This window comes from Helicoverpa zea, chromosome 24 (assembly GCF_022581195.2).
Source record: "Helicoverpa zea isolate HzStark_Cry1AcR chromosome 24, ilHelZeax1.1, whole genome shotgun sequence".
NCBI lineage: Eukaryota > Metazoa > Arthropoda > Insecta > Lepidoptera > Noctuidae > Helicoverpa > Helicoverpa zea.
The window spans coordinates 6561233-6581855 of NC_061475.1; the positions used below are offsets into that span (position 1 = coordinate 6561233).

The 20623-nt window shown below is 37.7% G+C and overlaps 4 protein-coding genes and 1 pseudogene across 4 annotated transcripts; all 5 read right to left on the reverse strand.

Moving 5' to 3' along the window:
• Positions 1 to 128: 128 nt before the first annotated feature.
• On the reverse strand, positions 129 to 3132 carry LOC124642252 (UDP-glucosyltransferase 2-like). Its single transcript, XM_047180598.1, has 4 exons — positions 1998 to 3132; positions 1397 to 1619; positions 1029 to 1248; positions 129 to 614 (listed from the first exon to the last, which is right to left on the reverse strand). The coding sequence occupies exons 1-4, from the start codon at positions 2865 to 2867 to the stop codon at positions 329 to 331; spliced, it is 1599 nt and encodes a 532-aa protein (XP_047036554.1). The 5' UTR covers positions 2868 to 3132; the 3' UTR covers positions 129 to 328.
• A 1163-nt stretch (positions 3133 to 4295) lies between these two features.
• LOC124642181 lies at positions 4296 to 6346 on the reverse strand (annotated as a pseudogene).
• A 527-nt stretch (positions 6347 to 6873) lies between these two features.
• LOC124642260 (UDP-glycosyltransferase UGT5-like) lies at positions 6874 to 9462 on the reverse strand. The gene is made up of 4 exons (XM_047180608.1): positions 8202 to 9462; positions 7887 to 8109; positions 7313 to 7532; positions 6874 to 7165 (listed from the first exon to the last, which is right to left on the reverse strand). Exons 1-4 carry the CDS (start codon positions 9009 to 9011, stop codon positions 6880 to 6882), a joined length of 1539 nt encoding a protein of 512 aa, XP_047036564.1. The 5' UTR covers positions 9012 to 9462; the 3' UTR covers positions 6874 to 6879.
• Positions 9463 to 9477: 15 nt separating this feature from the next.
• LOC124642259 (UDP-glucosyltransferase 2-like) lies at positions 9478 to 11695 on the reverse strand. The gene is made up of 4 exons (XM_047180607.1): positions 10844 to 11695; positions 10383 to 10605; positions 9971 to 10190; positions 9478 to 9789 (listed from the first exon to the last, which is right to left on the reverse strand). The coding sequence occupies exons 1-4, from the start codon at positions 11651 to 11653 to the stop codon at positions 9504 to 9506; spliced, it is 1539 nt and encodes a 512-aa protein (XP_047036563.1). The 5' UTR covers positions 11654 to 11695; the 3' UTR covers positions 9478 to 9503.
• A 638-nt stretch (positions 11696 to 12333) lies between these two features.
• On the reverse strand, positions 12334 to 14364 carry LOC124642263 (UDP-glucosyltransferase 2-like). Its single transcript, XM_047180614.1, has 4 exons — positions 13543 to 14364; positions 13174 to 13396; positions 12870 to 13089; positions 12334 to 12621 (listed from the first exon to the last, which is right to left on the reverse strand). Exons 1-4 carry the CDS (start codon positions 14344 to 14346, stop codon positions 12336 to 12338), a joined length of 1533 nt encoding a protein of 510 aa, XP_047036570.1. The 5' UTR covers positions 14347 to 14364; the 3' UTR covers positions 12334 to 12335.
• Between the last annotated feature and the right edge of the window lie 6259 nt (positions 14365 to 20623).

The following is a 20623-nucleotide window of genomic DNA, read 5'->3' on the forward strand; positions in this document are numbered from 1 at the left end:
ATAACAGAAGTTTTGTGTGAGGTGTATTGCAAAATGTTGTGCAACATTTTCACTATAAAATTTGGATAATTATAATAATAACTAATTGTTTTTTCTATAACTTCAAAATATTCCAAAAAAAAGCAGTCTTAAAAACATTGATTTATTTAACTCAGATATAACCAAATCTATTTTTTAAACAATAAATAAATAGAGCACTCACGTATTACACAATCTTACACAATCATTACCGTAACTAATCTGGGGCCATCTTCATACACAACAACACATCACTGTCTTATCTATATTATTATACACCATTTTTTTAGTATAAATATAGTCTGAACATTTAGTTGGCTTTAATTTTTTTATCAATAGGACGTGCCACAAAATATTTACATAACTTATAAATGATAAATGAAGCTAGTAGTAGTATACTTAGTGCTATAGAGAGGACGGTAAAAACTAGTTCTAACTCTAAATATTCAGCCCACGACATGTTGGCGGCGGGAGAGCGCAGATGTCGCGCGCCGCCGTGACGCAGCACGTGCTCCGTCCACCACACCGCATTGTCTAATGATTTCATTGGCTGGTCGTGCATCAGGCTTCGAAGTCTCTCAGTATTTTTACGGTAGCTGTAAATAAAGGTAAATGGTTAAATCAAAAGCATATAGATCGATCATAAGATTAACCAACGCTTGGTGCGGTAGGTCCGTAGATAAGTGATCTTGTCGTGACAAGTTTTTCTTCCGCATTGTTGACACGATAAATTGCAGATATCGGCAGTTATTTGAATTTTTGAAGTAGCCAGAAAGTCTGACAACAAGTTAAGACTTGTTGGTAATTGATAAGCCAGGGGGTGTCGGCTTGCTCGGGTAACTGGGTTGAGGAGGTCAGATAGGTAATGGCTCTTTGTAAAACACTGGAGCTCAGCCATCCAGGTTAGACTGGAGGCCAACCTCAACTTAGTTTGGAAAAGGTAAGGCAGATGATTGTTTTACAAAATTAACATAATAAGCAATCATGCTTTTATGATTTACTTTACTCACCTTATATCTCCAACGACTTTTTCAACTGATTTCTTGAACTGTTCCTCAGTCAAAGTGTTCATATTAAGTCGTAATCCGATGTTATGGTACTCGTACTTTTCTACGTTGAACCATTGATCACCCAACATTGGGAAACCAATCAGAGGTACTCCTGCCGTTATAGCTTCATCTGTTGATTGCAGACCTCCTTGTGTTATGAATACTTTAACCTTTGGATGTCCTGAAATACATAAGGTCAAAATTAACTATGAACTCAAAAGATCTATTTAAAAAGGGTGTGCTAATTAAAATGTGCGCTTAGAATAAAAATATGGCAAGTGCAGTTGCCTATGAAAAACTTAATACATTAAATACTATTAGATACTTACTCAAAAGATCGGACTGTGGTAACCATTTGAAAATCTTAATATTGCTAGAACGTCCGGGGAGCTCATCTTTGTCCCACTTCCACAGCACGTCGTAAGGTAGCTCAGAGAATACTTTGACCAGGATTCGTACCTTCTCTGGAGGTAACATCGAAGGTTTGACATTTGTACCAAAGCTGACGTATATGACGCCATTTTTTGAAGAATCCAAGTATGTTTTGAGATCCTGCGAATTCGAATATTGAAATTTTAGTATTGTTGGTTCTTCGAAAGAAGTGAAAGCTGAAGACAGGGCGATGGTGATTAAACTTTTAAACTGTGATAAGATTAACGCAATGACTTGTAAATAGAAGTTATCATAATCGAAGTATTACGTATTTACGTCATTATCAGTGTGACCTTTGGATTATTTTTTTTAAACGTGACTATCATATTCGATAAGATTTATTTTTATCAGAATATTTTTATACATTACGGAGATAAATTGCCATGTAATTTTTTGGATTTCGTTTCCGTGTTTATATTTTTTTACTCTACCACCTAAATTTTCATCGCTTGCCAATATTTAATAGTATTTAAAATTATACAAAATTAATAATCTTACCGCTGGTAATTCCTTTTCAGGCTTTTGATGAACTCCTCCCATATAAATAACGCTAGGAGGGACTGGTCTATTATCTTCCCATAATGGATGAATATTCATCAACAGCATATGGACGTTATTCTTTAATTCCTGTATCGTTGCTATATTTGGTCCAAACAAACGTTTAGCCATATCGTTCTCTGCAACTTCTACCTCATTCATGAGATTGTGTAGTCTGTAAACATTCCATACCTCTTTTAATTTTTCCATCATTGTTAGATTGTAAAGCCTCTGGTTTAAATTTAGAGGGTATAGCAATGGGTGCCATGCCATCCCCATAGTGTCAATATTAAAGTTCAAAGGTCCATATGACGAAACTTGTATCACAGGTACTTTGAACACGTGTGATAATACCAGGGTCGGTCGAGCGCAAGCTTCGACTAGAAGTAGATCAAACTTTTCTTCCTTCAATATTCTTTGTACTTCATCCACTTTCAATTGGATTTCAACTATATTGGCTATCAGATTGAATGCTACTTCCATTTGTTTAATCATGTCTTGTTCTCCTGTAGAAGTGACTGCAAACATTTTACTCCATACCTCGTATGTGAAGTGAACGTCAATTTCTTTGAGAGTTGGTGGTCCTCCTCCTGTTGGGAAGGCGGGGTCTGGTGTGATGACCGTGACTTCATGTCCTCGCCTGGCAAGTTCTTGGGTAAGAGGTCGGAACACTACTTGATGACTGATAGACGGCACTGGGAACATAGCCAGTATTCGAGCCGCATTGTTACCAGTTATTGATAGCAATAATATAACTGAGGCTAATAACATTGTTGAACATGCGATATGATAGCTATGAGAGACAAAATGAATATGTTTCCTTTTATACATAAAACTTATCACTCGTTTGAATGGAATCGCCTATGAATGCGAGTTTGTTTGCGTTGATTTTAATCTTAACTTCATTGGACTTGTTGGAACTTGTTAATGTAAACGGTGATTTCAGTATCGTATTATTTTGTGCTGGGCAATATTTTTGAGATTACGTAAATATTCAAAAGGTTGCGTATTTTGATCTCACATTTTTGCTATCTAAATTTTGGTCCACACACGATACTATACAGAACACATTGAATGCGGCAGCGAAACTAACGATTCAAGGTTACATAACGTGGAAGTTAAAAATAGATTACGCTGAGTATAAACACGGCGCCCATTGACGGCACAACGCGGTATTTGTTAGCAATCAAACTACATAAAATTAAATAGAACGGGACAGTTTTAATTAATTTTGTAATTATATAGTACTTATATTACAATTTCTGTACTGATGGTTGGTTATAATGAAAGCAGAAACCTGCAATCGTTCAAACATCGTACATTACATAGTAAAGCCAGGCTGGTTCCTACTGTCCACGGCGTCACGGGATCCCAAAGGAACCGCTTCCTACTGGATGATAAAAAGCCTATTATGTGGTTTTGTCCGTAGTATGTGTGATGGAAAATCAATGGTTGAGCATGTAGTCCAACCTACCACGCGGAGAATGTTAGACCTGAAGATGCTCCTTATAAACTATTCTATAAAAAAAATTATCAATTCATCATCTGTCTAGACTTTTCCCAATTATGTTGAGGTCTACTTACAGTATACTGATAATGGTACAACTAAGTGCCAGTGTTTTACATGGAGAGAATGCCAATAAATAAGATGGGCTAGCAATTCGATACTTTAAGGCCAGATTTCATAGTCATGTATTTAGTTGCCACTGTTACTGTTACTGTTACAGCATTTTTATCGTCCCACTGCTGGGCTCAGGCCTCCTCTCACACGGAGAAGGATTGAGCATTAATTACCACGCTTGCTCAATACGGGTTGGTGATTTCAGACTATATAGACCAGGTTTCCTCAAGATCTTTTCCTTCACCTTTTTATCTGCCATTGGTGTCCAAGATATACATAGAAAGTAACGATTGCTACTGACAGCCATTTCTGTATGCTTGCATATAGTAATAAACTACGTGTGATCATTTCAAAAAAATAAATGAATGGATTCTACAATCTTCTAAGTCTAACCAAGGGGTATTAGGTTGCCTGGGTAACTAGGTTGAGGAGAGGGTCAGATAGGGCAGTCGCTCCTTGTAAAACACTGGTACTCAGCTACATCCGGTTAGACTGGAAGCTGCCCCCAACATAGAGGATGATGATGGATTCTACAATTTCCTCCTTCTCTTTCAAACTTTCCACATTGATATAATAGTTATATAAAACTACATTTGTGTAGTTTGGAAAAGTGTAGGTTACTAACAGAAACAAATACAAAACAAAACATGAATTTATTATATATTACAGGTTCCATTATTCGAGTATTCAATTATTCATCTCGTACACAGATCAGCTGATTTCCCTTACAATTAAGAAATGTTTCTTAGTTATGTTTTATTTTCTTTGATACAAAACCTAAACAAAAATATCTTCATATGTCATAAACCAAAACAGAGGAAAGCAAAACAAAGCTAACTACAACACTTAATACAGTAAGCACTAGTTCTAGTTCGAGGAATTGCGTCCACGACATGTTGGCGGCGGGAGAGCGCAGATGTCGCGCGCCACCGTGACGCAGCACGTGCTCCGTCCACCACACCGCACGCTCCAACGGTGTCATCGGCTGGTCACGCATCAGACTGCCAAGCTTTTTAATGTTTTGACGATACCTAGAAAAAATTGTACATATTAGATCAGAAACATACAAATCTTATTATGATCCAAAAAAATACAATTTCATTGTATAGTGTACCTTTTATCTACTGCAACTTTCTTTATATTCTTGAATTTCTCCTCAGTCAATTTACTCAAGTCAAGTTTGAGTCCAATTCCATGATGCTCATATTTTTCCACATTATACCATCGATCCCCTTGAGTTGGAACACCAATCAGAGGTACTCCTGCCGTGATTGTAGACCTCCTTGTGTTATGAATAGCTTGACTTTTGGGTGCCCTAAAAATGCATAATCGAATAAAAACGTTGTAATTTTGTTTTGTTAATTACCAATCCATTAAAATATGAAAATTTACTTAATAGATCTGCCTGTGGCAGCCACTTGGCTATTCTTATATTGCTAGTACGTCCGGGGAGCTCATCTTTGTCCCACTTCCACAGCACGTCGTAAGGTAGCTCAGAGAATACTTTGACCAGTATTTGTACCTTCTCTGGAGGTAACAGTGAAGGTTGTACATTTGTACCAACGCTGATGTATATCACACCATTCTTTGATGAGTCTAAGTAAGCTTTGAGGTCCTGAAATCACCGAAAAATCAAAATGATACATTAAATATCTAGCCATTCTGCCACTATCTGTACCTATTTATTTCCTTACATAATTTTATTATCAGTAATCAAATCGATTGATGTTTTCATTGGGGTTCTTATCATATCGCTTCATGTTTATCGAGCGTGACATGTTGTGACTAGTCGTGTCATGATTTGCCGAGACAAGATATTTTATTTGCACTCAGAAAAGGAGGAAATTGCTGACTTATTTATTTTACATATTTTACCTTTGGAAGTTCTTGCTCAGGCTTTTGATGCAATCCACCTAAATAAATCACACTGGGTGGAACAGGACGATTTCCTTCCCATAAAGAATGAACATTTAAAAACAGCATTTCTACGTTGTTCATTAATTCTACCACAGTTGGAACATTTGACCCAAATAATCGTCGATTAATTCTGTTTTCATCATGTTCTGATTTTTTCAAAAATGAATCTAGTCTGTAGAAGTTCCATAGCTCCGTTAATTTCTCAAAAGTTGTCAAGTTTTAGATTCTCTGGTTAAAGTTGAGGGGATACAGCAATGGATGCCAGGCTGACCCAAAACTTTCCACGTTGACATTCAAAGGACCAGATGAAGATATTTGTATCACTGGAGCCTTAAAAACGTAGGATACAGTCAAAGCAGGTCGTGCCAAAGCTTCAACAAAAACCAAGTCAAAATGTTCTTCTTTTAGTAGCTTTTGCACTTCTTCAAATTTCATCAGAACTTCAAAAACTTTATTAAAAACCCCATATGCAATTCTTATTTGTTGAATATTATCACTGTCTGCTTGAAGACGCTGCTTTATGAAATTCTTTCATGTATTCGTAAGTGAAGTGGACGTCAATTTCTGTGAGATTAGCAGGAGATCCACCTTTTGGGAAGGCGGGATCTGGTGTGATGACCGTGACTTCATGTCCTCGACTGGCAAGTTCTTGAGTGAGAGGTCGGAACACTACTTGATGACTGATAGACGGTGCTGGGAACACTGCTAATATTTTTGCCGCATCGTTGTATGTAAACAATAACACAAAGATAAGCCAACTTACGGACACTATTCACAGAAACGTCAAATTGATATGAGGAATGAGACTTAACTGTTTTCCTTTCTTAAATGTAGCTTTAACCGAAATATAATGATAATGTTGAATTGGTATCATATCAGACAAGTAGTAAACTATGTAGCAGATTTTTTGTCTCCTAAAATCACGGAGTAATTACATTCAGTAAACATGCAAAAGAATTGGGAAACAGTAGCATCATAACATGATATTCAACATACATTAATTACATAATATAAACAATTAAAATTAAGTGATATATGTAAGTAATAATAATCGCAGTGACAGTCATAATGTTTAATGACTCGGCAATTTGAGTCTCAGATTTTTTGTCAAGACGACTCTTAAAATAAACTTATCAGGAAAATTAAAGAGTTTAATGACACAGGCAGCAATTTCCTCTAGATTAAGAAGGAATAAATATATGATTTCTACATATGTATGTATATGTAAACAAAGAATGGTAAGATAGAAAGTTCTTATGTGAATAGGAATGTGTGTATGCTTAAATAACAAACAATTAATCAAGTTTATTGTTTCTTATTTTTTTTAGGCTCTCGCTTTGAACTGGAATATTTCCACAGACACTTTATCAGCACTAACATTAGTATAAGACAGCTCTGTGCAACTGCCAGTACAATAAGAACTAGTTCTAGTTCGAGGAATTGCGTCCACGACATGTTGGCGGCGGGAGAGCGCAGATGTCGCGCGCCGCCGTGACGGAGCACGTGCTCCGTCCACCACACCGCACGCTCCAATGGTGTCATTGGCTGGTCACGCATCAGACTTCCAAGCTTTTGTATGTTCTGACGATATCTGGAAATTATCAAAGCATTAAAAATATTATTGACAATACTTTGACGTGATTGAATTAAATTGTGCCATTTCATCTTTAGTTTATATTTTTTTATCATCACTCCTTGATGTCAATCAATTTATTATTAATGAAGGATACTTAATTACCTTTTATCGTTTATAATTTTATTTATAGCTTCTTTGAAGTCTTTTTCGGTCAAGGACTTCAAATCAATTTTTATTCCTATTTCATGATGCACATATTTTTCTACATTGTACCATTGATCACCCAACATTGGAACACCAATCAGAGGCACTCCTGCTGTTATAGCTTCATCTGTTGATTGTAGACCTCCTTGTGTTATGAACATCTTGATCTTTGGATGTCCTGAAAAAGTTAAATAGATCGTAATTATATATTTTGTAATTCCCACAGTATATTTTTTAATTCGCTACCGGTGAATCATAATCAAACATTATTTTTAACTCTCAGTTGTTTGACAAAATGAACGCATACTAAGGATACGGGGTCAGCCAGTAGGTATTTTTACACCCGATCGTTCCCCGGTCGTGTCGAGTTGCCGTTTCATTGGACTATGAGAGTGAAGTAATAGGCAGTGCACTTGTGTCTGCGCAAATGCTTGTGCGCTGTTATGTCCTGCTGGGTGATCTCCTCATTATGAGAACAGGTGCCGCAGCCGAAATCGGCCTTATACGTATTATATTATTAAATTGTACTTACTTAATAGGTCCGATTGTGGCAGCCATTTGGATATCTTAGTGTTGTTAGATCGTCCGGGGAGCTCATCTTTGTCCCACTTCCACAGCACGTCGTAAGGTAGCTCAGAGAATACTTTGACCAGTATTTGTACCTTCTCTGGAGGTAACAGTGAAGGTTTAACATTTGTACCAAAGCTTATGTATATCACGCCATTCTTTGAGGAGTCTAAGTAAGTTTTAAGGTCCTGCAAATCAAAATAAATATAAAATTACACTCCATAGAATTTGTTTTTAGAAAATAACGTTATGACTTTTTATAATTTGGTGATATTCTTACCTTTGGTAGATCTTTCACTGGCTTCTGATGCAATCCACCCATATAAATAACACTGGGAGGCACTGGACGATTATCTTCCCACAAAGGATGAACATTTAAAAACAACATTTCCACATTGTTTGTCAATTCTGCTACAGTTGGCACATCTGTTCCAAATAATCTTTGATTCATTGTGTTCTCATAATCTTCTAAACTTTTCAATAATACATCTTGCTTGTAAAAGTTCCATAGCTCCGTCAATTTCTCAAAAGTTGTCAGGTTATATATTCGCTGACTGAAGTAGAGTGGATACAGCAAAGGATGCCAAGCTGTCCCAAAATTAACCACATTAAAATTCATGGGTCCTGCTGAAGATATCTGAATAACTGGCACTTTAAGAACATGTGCCAAAGCCAGCGCTGGTCTAGCCATTGCTTCTACTAAAAGCAAGTCGAACTTTCCTTCTTTCAATATTCTTTGCACTTCTCTAAATTTCATCTGATCTTCAAAGACTTTGTTTATCAATTCGAATACAAGTTTAAATTGATTTACAATGTCACCATCCCCCGATGAAGTGGCTTTATGAAATTCTTTTAAACTGTCGTACGAGAAGTGGACGTCAATTTCTGTGAGATTAGCTGGTGCTTCTCCTTTTGGGAAGGCGCGATCTGGTGTGATGACCGTGACTTCATGTCCTCGCTTGGCAAGTGCTTGAGTAAGAGGACGAAACACTACTTGATGACTGATAGACGGTGCAGGAAATACTGCCAGTATTTTAGCAGCATCATTAGATGAACACGATAAAAGGAGCAAAATCAAAGCACTGAACATGTCTATATATTATTATCGTAACAGATAATTACGGTACTGAGTATTAACTCACTTCCTTTTATAGAACATGAGTCGCATATTGATAATGACGGCTTTTTATCAGATTTGACTTGAAATAGCACTATGATAAAAAAGGTTATGTTACAGTCAAAGTTATAAATCTGCCTATCAACCAATACCTAATTACTCTTGTTCATCTCGTATTTGCCCTTTTCTGTAAATTTTAGGGTCGGGAATGAATGAACTTTGCTTCCAATTTCAATGTAAAATATTTTATGCAGCCTCTTTTCAATTTTCTTCATTTTATTTTACATTTCTATCTCTTATAATTAGGGTTTTATTTATTTATATCATAGACTTTCTAAATAAAGGAAGTTCGTATTACTGTTCTTTTTTTAATTTCATAAAAATGCTCTTATGAAAATTCAAACATTAAAATATAAATTCATTATTAATAAAAACTACATTTACATAGTATACAAAAAAGTTACTTTACTGTTTCTTTACTTTTTTATGTTTTGGGGCTGAGGTAAAATGTTTCCATGAGTAATTTACGAGCACTACTAATAACAGAAGACTGCTCAGGGTAGTCGCAACTACTGTAAAAACTAGTTCTAGCTCTAAGTACTGCGTCCACGACATGTTGGCGGCGGGAGAGCGCAGATGTCGCGCGCCGCCGTGACGCAGCACGTGCTCCGTCCACCACACCGCACGCTTCAACGGTGTCATTGGCTGATCACGCATCAAATCTCTCAGATTTTTCATATTTTGACGATATCTAGAAATAACCGTGAGTATTATTACATGATTATTATTTATTTATATGTAGTATGAGAACCATTCATCGTTAATTAATTAAAATTATGCATTATCATCTCTTTGCGTTAAGTGCGTTATCTGTTAAGTATTAATCATAACTATTCACGTAATTGACTGGAAACATTTATATGTATACTTACGATTTATCCTCTATAACTGTATTTATTGCATTCTTAAACTGTTCTTCAGTCACTGTTACCAAATCCAGCTGTTTTCCTATTTTATGATGCACATATTTTTCTGCATTGTACCATTGATCTCCTAACATTGGGAAACCAATTAGAGGTACTCCTGCTGTTATAGCTTCATCCGTTGATTGTAGACCGCCTTGTGTTATGAAGAGTTTAATTTTTGGATGCCCTGGAAGTTGTCAATCTTTGAATTAATGTGTATGTGTACCTTATTTACGCTTTTATATAATTATCTATATCTTGTATTATTTGTACTTAATTAATATGGATCTATTTAACTCTAAAAATTACTATAGCTTTTATTCTAAATCAATTTCATAAATTATTTATTAAGGGATTTGTCTTATTGTTTGATACTCACGTAAAAGATCCGCCTGTGGCAGCCACTTGGATATCTTAATATTGCTTGTACGTCCGGGGAGCTCATCTTTGTTCCACTTCCACAGCACGTCGTAAGGTAGCTCGGAGAATACTTTGACCAGTATTTGTACCCTCTCCGGAGGCAGCAGTGAAGGTTGTACATTTGTACCAAAGCTGATGTATATTACACCGTTCTTTGAAGAGTCCAAATAAGACTTCAAATCCTGTAAACCAATTTTAACAATGAACTCTTATTTATATGTAATTGTAATTATCCATAAATACACCTGACAACATTTCCAATCTTATCTATATTTAACAGACTATTTATTAATATTTTGGCGATTGCAAGATTAAGAAACTTATCAAACGATTTTGTCAAACCTGACATCATCAAAACTTCTTATTAATAATCATGACTTAATACAAATGATATTATTATTGTGATTGCAAAATTTTTACCTTCGGTAGTTCCTGCGCCGGCTTCTGATGTAATCCACCCGTGTAAATAACACTAGGAGGAACTGGACGATTGTCTTCCCAAAAAGGATGAACATTTAAAAACAACATTTCTACGTTATTCCCTAACTCTGCTACTGACGGCACATTTGGTCCAAATACCCTTCGATTCGCCTCATCTTCCATACCTCCGCATTTCCTAAATAAGTCCTCCAGTTGATAGAATTTCCATATTTCTGTCAACTTCTCCCAGTTTGTCAAGTTATAAATGCGCTGTGAAAAAGGAAGGGGGTACAGCAGTGGATGCCAAGCGGTACCAAAACTGTCTAGATTGAAATTCGTTGGTCCAGCTGAAGCTACTTGGATTACTGGCACTTTAAAAACATGTGACAGAACCAATGCCTGTCGCACGTAAGCTTCTACTAAAAGCAAGTCGAACTTTCCTTCCTTTAATAATTTTTGCACACCTTCACTCTTCATCTGAACTTCAAAGGCTTCAGTCATCATTTCAAATGCGAATTTCATCTGATTTACAACATCGCCGTTCGCAGAAGAAGACAATTTGTAAAATTTTCTCATGTATTCGTAAGTGAAGTGAACGTCAATTTCTGTAAGATTAGCTGGTGCTCCTCCTTCAGGGAAGGCAGGATCTGTTGTGATGACCGTGACTTCATGTCCTCGCCTGGCAAGTTCTTGAGTGAGAGGTCGGAACACTACTTGATGACTGATTGATGCTACTGGGAATACTGCCAGTATTCGAGCTGCATCGTTATAGGAAAACGATAACAAGAATAAAACTAACGAAATAGACATTATCGCACGGAAGCTTAGATTACTATAATAATCGAAATTAAAACAGCGTCCTTTTATTTAAAAATAGCTGTGACCAAAATTTGATAACAGAGATTATTGTTATCTTTAGTCAACCCTTCTGATTTATTACATGTTATTTCTTGATTTCTGATGATGGATTACAAAAAGTAACTGGACAACTGTACTCATCTATTTATTAAAACATTATTTTTTGTTACCCGTTTCTGAGACATATCAGATATACCTACTTAATTAATAACCCCACCTTTTCAAATCCAAGTCCTTCGAAGTCTCACAAATATCACAAATAAGTCACAAATATCGGGAATTTATTATGGTGTAATATAATTTTGTTGCCATATAAAACACTGGTACTCAGCTGCATACGGCGAGACTTCATGTCAAGACGATCCCGACGTATGTAGTTGAGAAAAGGCTATGTAGTCGATGATAATTGTGTTAATTGCGCTTCCGATCTCCCCATGATCACGGAAGAATTAATGCGAAATTTCACCTGCATGCGGCACTATGCGGTACTATGTCGTAAGAGCGACTGCCGCAAATATTTTTATGTTCGAAACGAAAGGCTTTCGAAAAAATGTGCCGACGTTTTGGTGGAACCCTCGCCCTGGATTAAAAATGTCATTAAAATCGAATTGTATCATTTAAAAACGAACAAATATTATTGCTTCTTTATTTTTTTATGCTTATGTGTTGGTGTAAAATGTTTCCATAAGTAATACATGAGGACTACCAATACTAGAAGACTGCTTAATGCAGTCGTAACTACAGTTAAAACTAGTTCTAGTTCGAGGAACTGTGTCCACGACATGTTGGCGGCGGGAGAGCGCAGATGTCGCGCGCCGCCGTGACGCAGGACGTACTCCGTCCACCACACTGCACGATTCAATGGTTGCATGGGCTGGTCACGCATCAGTCCACCAAGTTTTATGATGTTCTGACGGTAACTGGAAAATTTAAATAACATTGATGTGAGTATTGTCATAGAATTTGGATCAGTTTCTAAATAATTCCACTAGCGTGCAGAAGGACCTACTTTCGAAGGTGTTGTTTGAGATAATCTATAAAGCAAAAGGAATATTGGAATCGTTTCAGTAATTTGTGCAGATAATCTTCCCTTTTGTTTTGGTTTCCCTTTTTGAAATATTGGTACATAATTTTGAAGTTTCAAAATAAGTCATCGAAAGTTGCTGACCTTTCATCACCAATGACCGTATTAATAGCATCCTTGAATTTGTCCAACGTTAGTGTAGAAAAAACAAGCTTCACTCCAATTTTGTGATAAACGAATTTTTCTACATTGAACCATTGATCGCCTAGCATTGGGATACCAATTAGAGGTACTCCTGCCGTTATAGCTTCATCTGTTGATTGTAGACCTCCTTGCATAACAAATAATTTCACCTTTGGGTGTCCTAAAAATTTACACATTAGACAAAACAATTGTTTCGATAAAGCTTCGGAATCTGAATGAAGAAATATTAATTGTTAACACTTACTTAAAAGGTCTGACTGTGGCAACCACTTCGATATCCTAATGTTGCTAGTACGTCCGGGGAGCTCATCTTTGTCCCACTTCCACAGCACGTCGTAAGGTAGCTCGGAGAATGCTTTGATCATTAATTGTACCTTCTCTGGAGGTAATAGTGAAGGTTGTACATTTGTACCAAAGCTGAGGTATATCACTCCATTCTTTGAAGAGTCCAAGTATGTTTTGAGATCCTGTAAACAGTTTACTTAAATTTTAATTAAACAAATATCTCATTCCCATAAGATCGTGTAGGTACTTTAGGCATTCTGTTTTAATTAAAGTATAATTCTTCAATGCTCTTGTCAATACGTAATATGTAAAAAATAAGAAAATCTACCTTAGGTAATTCACTTGCTGGCTTCTGATGCAATCCACCCATATAAATAACATTGGGAGGAACTGGGCGATTTCCTTCCCATATGGGATTTATATTCAGAAATAACATATCAATATTATTAGTCAATTCCCTTATATGAGGTACGTCAGGTCCAAAAAGCTTTTTAGCCATTTCATTATCCTCTGTTTCAAGGTCTTCCATTATTTTGTCTAATTTATATGCGTTGTACAGTTCTTTTAATTTTTCCCAAGTGGTTAAATTATAACTTCGTTGAGTTAAACTGGTGGGATACAGCAAAGGATGCCAGGCTGCTCCAATTTGATCCACATTAAAACCCATAACACCTAATGAAGACACTTGTATCACTGGTACTTTAAAAACGTGTGTCAGTATCAATGTTGTTCTCACACAAGCTTCCAACATAAGCAAATCGAATTTCTCTTTCAATATCTTTTGCACTTCATCCATTTTCATTTGGTATCCAAAAACATCGACCATCATTAGCATAGCTGTTTGTATCTGTTTAACTATGTCACCTCGGCCTGTAGCTATTTCTTCGTGCAGTATTTTCAAAAATTCGTAACTGCCATGTGTGTCAATTTCTCTTAGGTTAGGTGGTGCTTCTCCTTTTGGGAAGGCGGGATCTGGTGTGATGACCGTGACTTCATGTCCTCGCCTGGCAAGTTCTTGAGTGAGAGGACGAAACGCCACTTGATGACTGATAGACGGTGCTGGGAATACAGCTAATATTTTAGCTGCCTCGTTATAAGAAAGCAATAATAAAATTATTAAAGTAATAGACATGATCACACGGCAGATTCAAATTATTATGAGATTTAATTCTGAATAGTTTCTTTTTATCTTAATTTGTTATCACCAGAGTTAATTCGATCAGATTTATTCATAGTGTTTCGCTTTTGTGAACCCCGACTATACAGGAACTGTTTAATACGAAAAGTAGTGAACCGCATAAAAAATATATTTGGAAAAATATGCGTATAATTTTTTTGTGGTTTCATGTGTTACAAAAAACCATTTGAACGGTTTCAGGTGTCATCGGTGTTGACTTAATCATTAATTTAATAAATTCTAAGGAAAAATTAAAAATATATACACATATTTTGTATCTGTTGTATCCGACAAACAAACGTACATTTTCATCGTAATATTTCTAGCTTCTCATGGTTCAACCATAGTGCGACGCAACTACATCATTCACTATATATATAATACATAGTACCTACTCTAATAACGGTTTTACGTTGCAATTATCTGCATACCTAATTTCACCGCAATCGGTTAGACTATTTTATCGCGAAACCGTAACGGACAAATAATCTTACTTACGCATTAATACAAGAAAAAGATTAAGGACAATAATTAGTTCAATTTTATAAGTACAGCTATATATAGGCGTGACGAGTTGGCAACTATATTGGGGTCGGCTTCTAATCTAAAGGGATGCAGCTAAGTACAAGTGTTTTACAAGGAGCGACTGCCTATCTGGCCTTTCAAGCCAGTTACCTGTTGGCTAAAACAGTGATTCTAATTAGTCCTCATTCTAGATTGGCCAAAAAATATAAAACATTCACCGTCTTACCACAAAAACTTTTTAACGTCAGTTTAAGACTTGTTTAAAAAAATGTCAAATTATGACGTTGACATATGGTTCATTTTGTAGCCAACATTTTATTAGACAAGTGTAAAACAGGGTTTAAAGTTTTTGTAGTAAGGCCCTCAATATTTACTAAGCAACAAAGGTTGAAGGTGGGGGATCCTGACGTCCCGTCTATGTTAATTTTGTACTTAGAAATGACGTTACATAAAATTCAATAGTGTTGTATCGTCGTTGTTATTTATTTGTGAGAGAAAACAAAATAAACGTGTCTATTTTTTTAGGGTTTTCTAATAGACGGACTAATTACTTATTTTTATTCGCCATGCACGGTTTGGTATGGTTGATCTGTAAATTGTGGTTCCCGACTGTCCTTTGTCAGAATAAGCTAAGAAGCCTGACAACCAGTGTCTTTACAAAAGGTCAAAAGTTTCGTGTTGCCATGGCAACTACCTAGGAGTATCTGAGGACATCAGATAGACAGAGACTCCTTGTAAAAACACATTTACGTTGCTATATTCGGTTCTAGACTGGAAGAGAACATAATTGCTTAAAATAAATTCTAAGTCTATTTTTGTTGCTAAGGCATTTTTATCGTTATTGATTAAAAATATGATGATGAAATATTTGCTATTTTTGATACGCAACAAAGTTTTAGAAAGTCATCATGAAAAACGATTTGCAGTAATACTGTTATAATGCTTCTATAATAGTTAGTTTGTATGTTTAAGCTCATTAAAAAGATGAATTAATAAAATAAATATTTTTGAACTCAAACTGATGCATATTTTTACGAGACGGAAGAAATGACTTAGTTACTTGGTAAGATTATCACCCAATTATTATTCATCAATTTAGTTATTTTTGACCAGGATATCATACCTAGACTTTATGGCTCCACATTAATTATCTTACAAAGCAGGTAAATAATATAAATCATTCTTTTTAAATTATTCATGTGTACATGTAATGTTTTTTCCAGGTCGCGGGTGGAACCGCAGCAATAAGTAATCATTAATTGTTTTTAAATTATTGCACATTGTAGTGAAATTTTTATCTTACTACAGATCTTTGGTGATTCGCGGAATTGTGTTTTTTCCTCATAAAATACAGGCTGTTTCAAAAGGTATACCCGCAAAATCTAGATTCTTAGTGCTTAAGAGCACATGAATGTACTCCATGTAAATACATACGAGTTTTTTACGAGATTTCGAGTTGTAGACAATTTGATAAGAGTTTGTTTAATAAAAAAAAATGCTTTTATTTTTGACGACCTCGATGGCGCAATGGTCACCATGCCGGACTGCCGAACCTGAGGTCCCGGGTTCGATTCCCGGTTCGGTCGACATTTGTGTGATGAGCATGCTTGTTGGCCGTGGTCTGGGTGTTATAATATGTATTTATAAATATGTATATATGTAGCTATATGTAGTTTATCAGTTGTGTTAGCACCCATAACACAAGTTAATTAATAACTTACCATGGGGCTAACCGACCGTGTGTGAAAAAGTGTCCCGACATTAATAATAAATAAACATTAATATTCAAAAACTTATGTTCACCTACAATATATAGGTACGTCAGTTTTCTTAAAACAACTGTTCACTTAATTTCTACGTCCAATTTTTAAAGCAAATAGTTGTGTTTTGTTTTAAGCAAAGCGGACGGTTATGTAGTCACTGAACCTAGGTCTTAAAATTTTCAGACAAACCGGGGACAAAGGTACTCAGAATACCGGTAACCATATATCAGATTGCGTATTTAAATCACTATTAATTACATAGCCGACGTATCCGGCAGCCCTTGTCGCAGTCTCCCCACGAGTGCCTTAAGCCATGTATTCACTGAGAAACAATTGTTTATAAACACTGTTTGAGAAACAAAATCTACGTGTTTCTAAAACAAATAATTTTGTTTCAGAAACATATAATTTTGTTTCTGTAAACATTATTGGCCTTACTACAAAAACTTTAACCCCTGTTTTACACTTGTCTAATAAAATTTTGTCTGCAAAATGAACCGTATGTCAACGTCATAATTTGTCATTTTTTTTAGACAAGGCATAAACTGACGTTTAAAAGTTTTTGTGGTAAGACGGTACGGGCCTTACTACAAAAACTTTAAACCCTGTTTTACACTTGTCTAATAAAATTTTGGCTGCAAAATGAACCATATGTCAACGTCATAATTTGACATTTTTTTAGACAAGGCATAAACTGACGTTTAAAAGTTTTTGTGGTAAGACGGTTATGGCCTTACTACAAAAACTTTAAACCCTGTTTTACACTTGTCTAATAAAATTTTGGCTGCAAAATGAACCATATGTCAACGTCATAATTTGACATTTTTTTAGACAAGGCATAAACTGACGTTTAAAAGTTTTTGTGGTAAGACGGTTAGTGTTTATCGAATGTTTCTGTGCTCCCCGCCACGGGTGGGGAGCACAGAAACAAATCAATTGCGCAACATGTGCATACAAGTGTGGACGCGTGTTTCATTTGTTTATAAACGCCAAATAAATGTCCTCATAGCAAGTAATTTCTCTTTTCTTTTTCTTTTTCTTTTCTTTTTACTAGAAATGGACTTATGCAAATAAATGTAGGCACCACACAACAACACTACTTCCTCGGGCAACATATTGTAAACATCTGACGGTGTGGACGGCAGTTTCCGAAACATTGTTGCTGTAAACATCTACGTGATGTTTCAGAAACTGTGTATCTGAAACATTGTTTCCCAGTGAATACGTGGCTTAATTGACTTTTGAAATGAAATGAAATGAAATGAAATGAAATCGTTTATTTTGCAAGTTGGACATAAAATCACTTTTACACGTCATTTTTAAGAACGCTGAGGTCGGCATTTCCTAATGACTGATCCCTGAGAAGAAATGCCGAAACAAACTCAAGGGTCATAGTCTCTTTTAAAGTCCAAACATGTTATAAATCAAATAATGACTTGACACTTGACAGTCCAGTGTTGCTATACTAATATAGTGATGTATGTATGGCTTATTGTTGCCAATTAAACTCTCGGTTAAGTACCTAACAGCTACACTAGTCGATCAGCCTATCAGAGTTTTTTTTTTTGGGATATCATCAAATGACCCTCCCGCTGAGTATGCAGCGTGAGGGAGTGTCAGATTCTTACCGACAAAAATCAGCATGTTCCTTCTTAACGCGCCACCTTCAGGCTCCCAGGTCACGGTGGGGGGGTTACCATCGGCGTCGAGAGGGCGATGAAGTACCTAGGACTCGTCCTCGACGGCCGGTGGAACTTCGTCGAACATTTCCGACGTTTGGGCCCCAAACTGGAGAAGACAGGTGCTGCCTTCAAGCGGCTCCTGCCCAACCTGGGAGGCCCAAACGCCCCCTGCCGTAAACTCTACGCGGGAGTCTTGCGGTCCATGGCCCTTTACGGGGCCCCGGTATGGGCACGTTCGGTACGGCCGCGGGCTGTACACTACCTGAACGTGCCCCAAAGGGTGATAGCCATTAGGCTAATCCGGGGGTACCGCACGATTTCCCGCGAAGCAGCTGGCCTACTTGCTGGACTGCCACCGTGGGATCTGGAGGCGAGGGTCTTCTTGCGCCTGTACGACTGGCGCGAGGAGGCTCAGCGCCGGGGAGAAACCCCGTTGCCGCGGCAAGTTGTCGCGCAGCGGGCGGAGCTCCGGCGCGATCTCATGGTGGCCTGGAGGGAGCGACTGTCACAACCCAGTGCAGGGCACGCCACCATCGTGGCGGTAAGTCCCCTCTTTGAGGAGTGGCTCGGGAGGAGTCACGGCGCCCTCACGTACCGCATGACGCAGGTCCTCACCGGACACGGTTGTTTCGGGAGGTACCTGCACCGCATCGGTCGTGAGGAGGCGCCCGGGTGTCACCATTGTGCGGACAGCCCCGAGGACACGGTGGACCACACAGTCCAGGTGTGCCCCGCATGGGAAGGGCACCGCCGGGTCCTCGTCGAGGCTTTGGGCGGCGGCGACCTCTCGCGTCCGGCCCTGGTTCAGGCCATGGTCCGGGGCGAGAGGGAATGGGATGCCGTCGCCTCCTTCTGCGAAGCGGTCATGCTCGAGAAGGAGGAGGCGGAACGCCAGAGAGTTCGCACCTCTCATCCCGGCCGCCGCGCTGGACCAGGTAGACACCATGGGCGCCGGGTGTCGCGAGATGACTCCCGGCCACCGTAGGCGTGGGTCTGTGGGCGGTGAGTTCGGGTGGCTCATCGTCCCTCTGTCTTTCTAGACGACAGACCCGTGTCGACGGCGCGCGTTGTTCCACGCGCTCCTCAAAGAGATGTCAGCAACCCCAGCGGGGCCCAGCAGGGCCAAGGCCTGCCGGGGCTGCGGGTTGTTCGAAAGAGATACCGCGGCCCTGGTACATAAAAGGCCTATGACGGAACACGACGATTTTAGTCAGTAAGAGTCTGACACTCCCTCACCGCTGCTAACCCACAGCGGGAGGGGTCATTTGATGATTTTACGTCGCTAAAAAAAAAAAAAAAAAATAAAAGCCCTTTCTCGGAAACTTTTTCGAACAATCCCGCAGCCCAGCCAATCGGAGCTGCCGACTAACACCAAAACTTAACAAACTGAAAATGAAGTAATACCTGAGAATTTCGAGCTACATCTCACAAGCCACAATCTTACCCCATTTCTCCACATCATCACATGCTTATTTCAGTCGATTTCCACCTAGCTTCTTGTTTACTCATTTCAAAACCACCAAATTAAAACAATGCAAGCCTTCAAAAAAATTCTCCCTCCTTTTTAATTTGTTTTCAACTGAACAATAGCTTAAAAGAAACAAAAGCTGATCTCCATAATGATTAAGCCCGCAACAGTAATTTTTACTTTGTTACCAAATCATTTACATATGCAAATTGTTTTGTATTTTTATCCAAAACACTGTAACACAAATGTTTGTGGATTATTTTTGAATTTTATTTTGAGGAGAGATTTCAATATATCAAGAGTTGTGTTCAATTTCCAAGGCGTAATAGTACTTTTTTTTTTAATAATTAACTATCTGAGCCGTTAATTGCTTAGTAAAGGCTAGCTAGTATTTTGAACAGAAAATCAGCATTGCCATCTAAAGTGGCATATACTGAAACCCTTTTAGAATGGGGACGAATTTTTCAACATCTTTCTTTTCTACATAATGTAGTTGTGGTCATCATCAGCCTATCGCAGTCCACTGCTGGACATAGACTTCTCCAAGTTGCACGCCACTGAGATCGATTTTCGGCTTCTCGCATCCAGCTCCTGCCAGTTGTCTTGCACAAGTAGTTGTGGTATTATTTTTATTTTTTTTCTCCTAATTCAACTACTATTATGTAGTTAAAATGTTTGGTGATATACAAAGTTATCCATTTAAGCCTTTTTCTATTAAAAATGTTGCATTTTAAATTATCTAATCTCAGCTGCACCGATGATGTGAGAAAAAGTTTTTCGTTCATGCATTACGC